We start from the raw sequence: 12,130 nt of genomic DNA, 5'->3' as shown, positions 1-12,130 counted from the left end.
GTTTTCTAGGCATCCAGCAACCCATAAGTCCTAGGGATCCAAACCCTCTGCCTTTGCAGTTAGGTTTTGCAGTTATACCCCATGTCCCACCATATTATCTTCCTTCACCCCTTAATTAGAAACCCTTCAGCCTGCCCTGCTGCATAAGATCATGTGTAGATCAAACCTTTCTGTAAAATGTAAGACCTTGATCCCACTCTCATTATTTCCAATCATATGGCAAAATTCCTGACCCTGTAGCAGCATCAGCCAAACCTCATGCTTGAAAATGCAAAAGGGATTAATTTATGGCCTTTCTGAATAATTAGCTCTGCCCAGCTCTGTACTGGCATCACTCTGTTGCCAGCCCTGCCAAGGGAGCCATCCTGCAACCCCCACCAGTGTGCCAGGTGCTCACAGCCTGGCTGGGTTCAAGGGCACAACCCTCCCCGCAGGCAGAGCCTCCCTGCGGCGGCCAGAGGCAGGAACGCGTATTTGAAGGTAAAGTCTAGCCCTGAGCCTGCGGTCGGGATAAGCCGCTTCAAGCCTTGAGTGTTGGGGCCCCACAGCACCTCCTCTGCCCGGCGGGCGCTGCCCGGCAGCAGCGCTCCCACCTCCACCCGGCCCCGGAGCTGGAGCCGGGCAGCGCGGCAGGACACGGCCACGTCGGTTCTAAAGTCAAGGTTCCTGTCAAGTTTTCTTGTTCTCTAGCATTTGAAAGAACCATTGCAACTCATCCGGCATGCATATGAATGACAAATATGCTTCAGAGGCAATAAATTAGCAATTTCAAGGCTTTACTTCCCCTCATGGACTAATTGCCAGAGATTATAGTATATTATGAGAGAGCAATGATACTAATGCCTAAATATGCTTCAGTGATCCTCAACAACCATGCTGTTTAAATGTCAATGCAAGAAAGCTCTTTATTATGAGATTAAATATTATTTTGTAGCTATGCAATAGGAACTTCCCAGGCTTCATGCCTGCAATAATAGTGCCTTGGAGCAATATATATTGGACAAACTATGCTTTTTAAAAAATGTGCACAGTAAAGAGTCCCAAAATATTTTTGTGCTGTAAACCTGAACAGCATTACTGATCAGAAAAAGGATCTTGGTGTATTTTTATTTTATATTTGTTATTAACTGCTTCTGAATTCTTTCCTCTATATTAACACTCGTGTATCATCACTGTCTAAGTAGAGAAATTCTTGTTTTCTGTTAGTGTGAGCAGGGAATCAAAACTCAAAAACTCAAATCCCTTCTCTTTTTTTTTTTTTTTTTTTTTTTTTTTTTTTTTTTTTTTTTTTTTTTTTACATGTCTAAATACTATTGTCTTGAACAGATACCTTTGATAGTCCTACCTCTCACACATAAATAAATCTGTTGACCCCTGACATTGTGAGAACCCCTGGAAATTAGACGGAAGCTCCAACTTTCAGGTTCAGCTGTTGGCACAGAGAACAGAACTGTCTCTAAGCTGTAACTCCACACTTCTGGAGATGACAGTGATCATACACTCAGGTGTGAATTTAAAAGGGAGAGGCTAAAAAGCCTTTAGCATCCTATTAGTGTCACATGGAACTCCCACACTGTGTGGTCTTGTCACAGAGCTGTGCAGCCATCCCTTATGGATGACAGCAGCATGCGACCCTGCAGAACACTCCAATGTTTTTTCAAGAAAACACTAATCACTGCAGTGGGCACTGATGGCTGCTCTGCTGTCCAGATCCAACATGCCATTCCTCCATCTGTGTTTACAAAGGAATCTGGTACAATGTCTATCATATTGCATAAACGCAAATCAAAAGAGCTACAACATGGCCAAAGATCACACCTCATGTTCTCTAGTATTTGGAGATATTTATTCATCTGTTTTTCAAGTGGTAACTTAGAATAATAAAGGTAAAACTCACCTGCTAAATATCAGTGGAAGCTCTAAACATATTGGGAATGTCTTTGAACCACAGGCTTGATTTCAAGTAAACTTATTCATTATAACTAATAATTATTCTAATAGTATAAAAAACATATAGAAAACATATCTGTGGGGATAGATCATGTAAAATTAAGGACACAAATTACAGAAAGACAATTGCTAATGATATTATGGAATTCTCTCTTGACAGTGTTTTTGTTTTTTTCCTTAGGAAGCACTGTTTCTTAAACAGCCTGCAGATCTTTTCCTGCTCCTGAAGTGAAGAGGTACTTCATATATGGATGACCAGGGAACTAACTAGAAAGAGTTCCATTATGCTCAGCTATAGCAGGACACCTGGATCCATGTCCTAATTTTTTCTGCTGCCACCTGGCAATCATTAATTCTGAATTGTGTTGTTTCATCTTGGCTGATTTCTTTAGCCATTTTATGTCTCATTTATAAAATATAATGCTTGTTTACCACAGAATGTCTGAAGGTCTTTCTGATGCTCGGGTAAAAGACACCTGCCATATATGCTCAGAAAAGACATAAACTGCTCTGTCATTTGTAACTTTTTAAAAGATCTTCATCTATTAAAACCACAGTGTGACTGACAAGGAATATGCTGAAAGGCCATGAAAATTCTTTTTCTGCTCTTCCGGGCAGACAATCATCTGACATCTTTTTTGTTATGTCTTGACTCAGAATACATGATGGGAAGCCATGCCTTTATCTTTATAACAGAAATACATATACAATATACAATACTGATGTTGAACAAATAACCAGAAGTAACACGCTGACACCGCTCAAAGGATAATGATGCGGACTTTAAACTCCATATTTGGCCACTTTCATGCAAATATTGTTTGAAAAACAGATTAAAATCCTCCTTAATTTGGTGCAGGTACCTTACGAGATGCCCCGCTACTGACTGCTCTCACTCACCATGTATCCCGGCGCACATGTGCACCTCCCTGTGACGCCATCACAATCCGCACCGTTCTGGCAGGGGCAGGGCAGCTGGCAGCCTTTCCCGTAGTACCCAGGGGGACAGGATTCATTGCAGTAGAGTCCAGCCCAGCCGACTTTGCAGCTACATTCTCCAGACAATGGATGGCAACTAATGAAGACAGAGAGACAGACATTAATGAGATGTGGACACGAAGGCAAAATACGGCCTGTAACCAGCAGTAAAATATTTCCCATACAGTGGCAGCAAGAGTCACACTAAGAACAGAGCAAACCTGGGAACTGTCAAGGATGGTGAACATCAGCAGCCATGTAACTTAGGAAGGGAATAGGGAATATCGTGCTACCTGGCACACCACTTCCAAACATCTGGGAATGGCTACAGCACTGGTAACTTTGAAGTTTATTCCATTCTCATCTCAGTGTGACCTGGATTACTGCCATTAACCACATCATCATTAATCCATGCTGTTGTAAGCCATATATCTGCCAGACTATTTGGCTGTAATAAGGCCAATTATATTTGTTCAGGGTTAGGAGAGATTCCAATGGATGGAGGAATGCAACTGAGAGTTGTGAAGATAAACCTGAGTCCTCTATCCTATCCTATGTTTTAAAACTTAGTGCCATCTCTCACTCTTACCTCTTAAAGAAAAGTGCTTTGGAAGGGAAAAAATCTCCTTAGAAAGAGTTTTGCAGGGAATATTCATCCCTAGTGAACAGAACTGATCTCTACCTGGATCCCTGGGATTTATTTGGGGCAGGAGTCAACAGGAGCCCTGGGAATAAATCTCTGCTGTGCAGGGAAATGAGTAAAGTTCATTTATGCTGAATAACGACCACAATAACCAACATTAATCCTCTAGCTCCCATTTCTATTCAGACAATTCCCCATTGTTGTGAAAGCAGACAGAGAGAAAAGCAGAAAGGAGACATAAGCCCAAAAGACCAGACTGGTAGGTGGAAGACTTGTCCCTTTGTTCCATCTACTATGAAACGATTTATCTGCATTCACCACTTTCTCTTCTACAAACAGAAAGAGCATCTCCCTGTTTTCCCTGGGGCACTGACCTCCCACAGCAGGAGAGCCACACTGAGGCTGTGCCCAGGGGCTAAAGAAGGAGGAAAGGCTGGAGATGTGTTTAGTCCTGGTTTGAAGAGATGGAGGTTGCTGAGGGATTAGAAGGCAGAGCACAGGGGGATATCTGCTTTGGGGAGATGGTGTGGTTAAAAGAGAGAGCACTGGGGTGGAGAGGGCATCTGATCTTTGGAAAAGGACCCTATGGGGCCAGCTGGGAGTGTGAGGCTTCACTGGAGAGCTCAGTCTGCTCTAGGGGACTCTGCACCATAAGATTATGCCGTAAGAGCACTGTCTAGCCCTGGGTGAAAAAGATGAGAAATAATACTGCTACAAATCAGATTTTCTTTATTATTCTCAGAACAAGAAATAGAGCTCTGCAAGATGACACCTCTCTATAGACCCATCTCCTGGTTTTGCCTCTTATAAGCTATTTGTTTTTCTTTACGATTATTTATTGCTATAGTTTAATATTTCAGATGTGACTGAATGGGATTCGTTACATTTATAGAATTAATACTGTGTATGTTAATTTTCAAGGTAGCCTCATAAAATACAATTCCCAAGTATGTTTCTAGAGAGGTTAGTCACAAACTGTTGTCAGTAAGAATGATCAAACTTTGTGAGTGTCATATGTTTCATGATAAATATTGTTTTACTGACTAATTAAAACAATTCATCAGCTTAACAAACTACCATCCATTAAATTCTTCTGACAAAGCAGCCCCTGAAATTATGGCTGTTCACAAAACACCTCTTAACTTTCAGATGAAAATAATAAAAGCTCATTTTTCCCCCCCTCTGCATATATTAATCATTACCTAATAGGAGCAGAAAGCTAAACATTAAAGAAATATTTTAAAGTGGATTTTTTGTTTCTCTGTTTTCAGTACTACTGCACACATCATATGGTTCCATGAGAACTGCATCTGTTGGCTAAATTAAATCTTTCAAATGTAATATATGATCATGGCAGTTGGAATCAGTCTATGACAATTCAATTGAAAATACTATACTCAGTAAAAATTTCTACTCCAAGGTTAGCTCTTTCATCAAAATGGACTGCTTTTTTTTGCATGGGATGCAGGCTATATATTAAGGACTAAAAATCATTCTAATATGCACTAAAATAAGAAGTAAGAACCAAACAGGCTTTGCAGAACTGTATGCAGAAGGGAAGGGCTTGGACTCCAAAACAAGGTCCAGTAGGAGGTTAAGACTGCATTCTGCCCCCTAAAGCCTTTCTCCACTCTTTCATGAGACTGTGAGCTAGGAAAAGCCCACTGCAGGTGTCTGGGTCCCTGCATCCATAAAATCTTCCCACTGAAGCAAGAACGATTTTATTATCAGCCTGAGTTATGTCAGAGTTTTGGTTTTCTCCTAGATGAAGAACTTGAAGTCCTTCAGTACTCTGAAATATTTTACTTCTGCTGTCTTACAGAGTGCTGGCATTTTAGTATTAGGAAAAATCTTCCCCATTAAATTCCAGAGTTCTGGTACCCGTAACAATAGGTCTGGGCAGGCAGCAACAGTTGGTGAATAGACTGTACAGAAGGGGAAAGGAAACTTGTTGACAGTAGCAGAATAAAATCTTTCCAAAGTTTCTGGAAATCCGAACAGTATCACACCCTAACAAGCCAAAGGACCTCAAACCTACAAAGGTGGGTCTGAAACAAGGTGACAGGCTGTGTCTGGCCAGGGAACACAGCAGACTTGTCTCAAATAATGTCCTGAGTCACAAACATTTGTTTGACAATTAAGGTGCCCTGATGCAGTGTTAACCCGAAGACTGCTGCAATTTAGATGCTTAACCAAAATTCACAAGACAGCTGTTCTCTCCCCAGTCCTGCCAGTGAATCCTGGCCATGGAACTTACATATTCTGCATTTCATCTTTCCCATCTGTAAAATGATGCCTTTCTTTCTTTGGAAACCTTCTTAAGATCTGCGGCTGATACCACAAAATAGTGCTAAATCCTTATTATTGTTTTTTTCTATGTTGGCATGCATGAACTATTCCAGTAATTAAAATCATCAGAGTTACATAATAAATATCTTGCAGCTCACAATGTAAAAATAATGTATATATGCATAAATTAGTAAAACCTCTCTCTTACGATATTGGTATTCTGTGAAATTTAATTCTGTTTGAACTATCTACCTAGACATGTAACTATAGCTAGGAAACTCCTCTGTTACCCAGCCAGCCATCTCTGCATCCAGGCCATCCAGTGAACTAAATGCCAGCTACGCTGAAGCTGAAAACTCTGAGGCACTTAATGGCAAATACATTAATGCAAAGAACAAGCAATACAGTTGGTAGTGGGAAATTCTCATATAAATCCTCCCTTCCTGTTCTGCATGTACCCTTCAAGGTCATAAGTCTATGTAATATTTTGCCATCATGGGGTGCAGCATGTCTTCACGTCACCAAGAAACTGGAATTAAGAAATAAAACCAGTTTCTCCAGAAAAGGATCCCTGAATGGATGGGTAAGAGAATGTAAGGCCTCCAAAAGGATCCCAGAAGGCAAACCCACTAACAGCTGCTTTCCAAGAACTTGCTGAGAGCAGGAAGAGAACTTTTGGCAGTGTTATACATTATTATTGTGCATTAAATCTTAACACCTTTTATCTCTTCAAATCTCTTGCATAAAAACCCAGAGTGAACGCCAGCAACCAAGTGTTGCTCTGGCACTAGGCTGAGCAGACGTGGAAACTGGAAGCTGTCCACAGGGCACAACACAGCATGAGAAAGAAATTGCTCCACAGCTCTTGCTGCAGTAGGAAAGCATCAAGGCTTAAAAGGTCTTTGTGTCTTCCTTCTCTTCTCATGACCCTGATCTGGGAAAGACATTACCAAAGGCCTTTGGCTCCACATACCGACTTCACACCACTGCTCAGGAAAGGTGGGTTGCTGAGACTATTCCAGCTACTTCTTTCCCTCACTGCTTTCAGAAAGGCAAGCCAGGATTTTATGCCTTTCTGACTGATGTAAACTGTCTCAACATGCTTTTTGCATGGGAGATTTTTTTACAGGTATATCATTCCCTGTGGAAGGACAGCCCAAGTCACTAGTGCATTCTAAATACCTAGTTCTGGGGTTGTTCAGAAGTCCTGTGCAAAGTGCCTTTCAGCATGCTTTGATGCAGAAATTATTGGATGATGTTCTTCAGCTGTTACTATGCAGGAGGTTAGATTAGATGATTGAACTGGTCTCTTCAGACATTAAAGTAGATAGATCTATGGAAACAGAAAAGCTGATTGTGTATTTCTTAATGTTCCTCCCCAACTGCTCCTCAAAGCCCTCAGAACTTTCTGTTCCAGCCAGCGCTCCCATAACCAGATCAACTGAGTCAAAACCATTGACAGAAATAAGCAAGCTTCCCTCACCTTCTTTCAAGTGTTTAGATAATTATCCTACACACTTCAGTACCACAACAAGTATCCAACAGTTTGAGCTGCTTCAGGGGGAAAGTAGGTGGCTGTCAGTAAGTGAATCACTTTGGAAGATCACAGTTCCAGTAACAATAAAGATTCAGGGGAGGAATGGAAGGAGGTAGGTGAGAAGCATGATGTATGGGTCTGGTTAAACAATCAGTAAAAAGTTTGTTCAGAATATGGAGTGCCTTTGAAGAAGGTCATTTTCCATCAACTCTGACACTCCTGGGCTCAGGAACTGACAGCACTCTGAGGAGCTCATTGAAAAGTGGAAAGCTGAAATACCATGGAAGAATAAAAGAACATTTACAGATCTACAGCTTGCTGATACCTCTTTGTTCCCTAAAAGCAGTGATAAGATGTAGGAAAAGGAAGATTTTATCAATGGAGAGACTAGACTCATTTATTAAGGAAACGGAGATATCATCTTAGACGGGGATGCTGCAAGTGACGGAGCAGTGATGGGAAGGAAGGCACAGAATGTATCTGTCAGACAGCAACCAGGCACAGGTCAGGTACACGGTGTGTAAGAACAACCACATGCCCAGAAAAGACCTGTGAGAGGATTGAATCCTCCCCCTTTATGGGCTCTCTGAAACTTGAAAACTCTCATTTCTTCACAGCTGGATGGTGCTAGTCTGTTTCAGGAAGGATCTTCTGGCAGATCCTCAGAGCACCCCCCAGGTAGTCCTCTGAGTAACCTAGGATGAGTTCCTGCACCCTCAAACCTTCAGTCTTCTTCCACTTAAATGAACCTGAATGAATTGAGCTGTTAGCTGAGAAACAGCAATCCAGCTCAGCATTGCCCATGGCCTGCCATTTCCCTGACCTATATGGGAAAACAGGCACACAAGCAGGTTTCTGCAGGCTAGGAGAGGGGGTGAAGTCACACTGTGTCAGCTACTGTCCAAGAGCATTCTCTCACCCTCCAGCACACTCAGAGAACAGCTTTCAGTGAGGAGCAGTATTTATGTATTTATGGCAGGTTGAAGTTGTGCACACTGGCAGGAATTTAACCTTGGCTCACCCTGCAGTAACTCTTGTAACACCCCCTACCCTCAACAACATTAAGCTTTTGCATATAATTTTTAGTTTATGCCTCAGGGATGTTACTTCTGCAATGATTTCATGATACACAAAATAATCAGGAATGATAGAAGCCTGCTGTACAGAGCTGCCTTTGAGGTGTCAAACACGTTGGATCCTTGCTGTCAAACCCAACAGAGCTAGGGTTACCCTTCTGTAGGGGACTCGCACCACCAGAATCACAAGGCTTTGAAATAATCCATTGGGAGCTCGACTTCCAGTTAAGCAAAACCTCACCACTCGTAGTTCAACCTGAATTCACAAGAAAGATCACCTGTTTATTTCCAAGACTGAGACAAATAGAGTCTATCTGAAGCACACAAACAGATTTGCCTGAAGTGTTTGTGTGTGTGTGTGTGTGTGTGTGTGTGTGTGTGTGTGTGTGTGCATGCACACAAATTAGGTGGTATTACTTGCATACATAATTGAGGAGGGTGTTTATATCTTAGCAGGCTGCAGGACTGCTAGGTAGGTTTGCCATCATCAGCAAGACAGTCAGGTCCCTACCTGTCTGTATTAAATTTGAAGGATGTCCCTATCAAGGGCATATTTACTTGGGCATCAATTATCCCCACCTCCCTCTGAAGTCTACACAATCCTGAACTGGCTGTGAATGCTTAACAGTAATGGACAGAAAAAGGAGGAAATCAAGGGGGAACTGAGGGGCTCAGCATCTTGCAGGCGTGGTTTGGAATGTGGGCACCACAGTCCAGCAGAATAGCTGAGGCCAGGGTGTTTCCACTGTCCAGGCTGCCTTTACTCTATGTGAGGGAGTGAGAAACCTCCAAATAGCAATTCTGGCAGTCAGTAAACACAGCAAGGAGGTGCAAAAGGTAACCAGAGAGTAAACCATCGAAACCTGACCATTTAAGTGAGGCTTCTTACATTTTAGATGTACTTCCCTGATAATTGTTTTCCTGAATATTTCACAGATACGTGTACTGAATGAAGAGCAAAAATAGGCACACATAAGAAGAAATGTCTATTTTGACACCATTGATTTTGTTGCAGTTTTATGGATTGTCTTGAGGATATTGATTTCAGTCTGTTTATACATCTGCCTCAAGTGTTTTCAACATGGTAATTTGCCACAAGACATAAACTGAAGCATATTAGGTTTCATTTTTAAAGTCCCCTTGCTGTCTATAGATCTAACAAGAAAACCCATGTCCCACAAAAGGAGCCAAAATAATGGATTTGAGCAAATTTATCTATATTTTTTTAACTTCAGTAGGTTATTATACATACATATGGGCATCATATGACAGTTCTTATGCCTAAAAGACTGCAGTTACAGGTTAAGGCTATGTCAGATTGTTTCAGATTTTAGCAGAACTGTTTAAACAGATACCAGCTTAGCAGTTGGCTGGACTGGGGCTTATGTTTCCAAATTTGAAGTCACTTAAATCAAAGCTTGAAATCCAGAGGAACTGTTTGTGTTCTTAATTAAAACTATACGAAAAAGGAAGTAGGTATCGTTGATTGAATTTTCCCCCAGTGTTTTTATTTGACGAATTCCTGCACTAATATATAATATGAGGTACATACCTGAGGGTATTCGTGATATTGCAAGGACATCTCCTGTTGCATTTAAGGCCATAAAATCCTTCTGGACACATTCTTTCTTGGCAATAAATCCCTTTAAATCCAGGATCACACATACAAGCTCCATTGACATGATAACACTTTGCACCATTTTGGCAGTCACATCTTTGTGTGCACTGAAAGCCGTATGTCCCAACAGGACACTCTTCTTGACACCTGCAATGAAATATGTGAGACAGGACACAATTAAATGCTGTACTCTAGTCTGCTTATGACTTTTACATGGGAATGTTTTTGTTAATGAATCAAGTACAAAATCATTGCTCATTTATTTAAGTAATATACTGTGAACTGATGATATCACTAGAGTGATGTGATGTCTTCGGCATGTAAATTGCTTTTAACTGAAAGTGCATTAATCTCTGTCCAATTATACTCTGCAAAATTTGCATTAGTTAATATTACCTTAGTTAATGAAGTGCATTCTTGTTTCCTGGACCTTGACAATTCCATTCATCAACCATAAGAAACTGATACAGAATAAGATACTTTATTAAAAACCCTTCATCTGTTCACTTTATTACAGAAGGATTGGGCACCTTCTTTACAAGCATATGGTCATCTTAGTAATAATAAGATCTGGAAGGAAATGTGGTCTTTTAAACAATATTAAGTAAAGTGTTCTCTAATCATGTATAGTTTTACTTCCCTTCTACACTGTCATTGCACCAGCTTTATACCAACTAAGAGAAAATATAGTCCTTTGTCTTTTCTGTGTTCTGAGTAACTAAAGCTCAAATTTCCTTTTCATGTCTCACTTCTGGGATGCTCAGTAGTATAAAATCTCAAGAAAAATCACTTTTATGCTCCTTAGTGCAGCATCTTCTCCAAAATTGCCAACATTTTAAATATTTGATACACATAAAAAATGGAACTTCTGAACACTATACACAGATTGTTTTAAATTGCACCTTCCATGCATTGTTTAAAGTATTTCCCTACTGGATACATAATGAAATCTGCCAAAAAGTCTGTTTCATTGTCCTATGCAACCAGTTTAAGTGTTCATAATATTTTCTACTTTGAAAAGCTCAACTAAGGTCCTAAAGAAAGCAACTGATTCTGTGCTTGACATAATTCAGTGGTTTCAAAATTCTGCAACGAGTCAGTCCCATAGTTTACGTGATCCACCGTGAAATACAGAGGCCTTTTCCCTTAATAAAAAAAAAAAAAAAAAAAAGCTCAATTCCCTTATCACATGGATGCCAGATATTGGAAATTGTCTATCAGCATTAATTTAATCCTGAGCATTGATTAGAGTGTATACTGTAAACTCAGTGGATAGAGGCAATTGTTAAATGTCTTTCTGCAGGTCATTTCACAGCTGGCAGGTAAGAGTTTAGTATAATGATCAGTAATAAAAGATTAATGTGTGATGCAAGCCAGGCAAAACTGCAAGGAACACAGTACGTAAGAGCATTACTTCTGCAGCTTCAGATTATCATGCCTTACCAAAAATAATTAAACAGAGCAAAAGGCCTAGACAGTGATTTAGCTGCAGTAAGCATCAACACAGTTTCTGGCTACAGAATCCAAGTTCAGGAGTTTGCATGAGACCCAAAGAGAGGAGCTTTTTGCCAAACAGGAGGGAAAGGATCCCAGAGAACCACCAGTGGCACTGGCTGCTAGCCCTGCTGCACTCAGGGTACTTCAGCTGCAGAGGAGAGAACCAGCAAAGAATGGGTAGCATTAGGGCTGAAACACTTAAAGCAAATGAAATGCAATGAAGAACATATTGAGATACCTCATGTCTCCACGGCAGTACAGGGCTCTGCTCATGAGCAGGAGAGCACTGTACTCAACGAGATGAATACTTAGTCAATAGTGCACTGTATCATTCTATATTTATAGAAGATGAAGCATTACCTAGCAGGGAGAAAAGCATCTGGAAATGAAATATTGACGACCTAATCCATTTACATAATTAGCCTTTTTCTACTAACAATTTAACCAACTTATTTATTTGGAGATCAAGCAGCTACTGCTAATGAATTTTATACAAAGAATACTAATAATGACTCCTCTGGAACATAAGAATAATCACAGCA

General features: G+C 40.7%; 1 protein-coding gene across 1 annotated transcript in view; it reads right to left on the bottom strand.

Annotated features, from left to right (window-relative positions):
- MEGF11 (multiple EGF-like-domains 11) overlaps positions 1-12,130 on the bottom strand; it is a 200,643-nt gene that overhangs the window by 80,402 nt on the left and 108,111 nt on the right. The window contains exons 9-10 of the mRNA XM_009995285.1: positions 10,026-10,238; positions 2,851-3,025 (exon numbers count right to left, since the gene is read on the bottom strand). Of these exons, the coding sequence (XP_009993587.1) occupies positions 2,851-3,025; positions 10,026-10,238 (388 nt within the window). The remainder of the gene's footprint in view (positions 1-2,850; positions 3,026-10,025; positions 10,239-12,130) is intronic.

Source organism: Chaetura pelagica, unplaced genomic scaffold, assembly GCF_000747805.2.
Source record: "Chaetura pelagica isolate M959 unplaced genomic scaffold, ChaPel_1.0 scaffold453, whole genome shotgun sequence".
Lineage (NCBI taxonomy): Eukaryota > Metazoa > Chordata > Aves > Apodiformes > Apodidae > Chaetura > Chaetura pelagica.
This window is presented reverse-complemented; position numbering and strand designations above follow the sequence as displayed.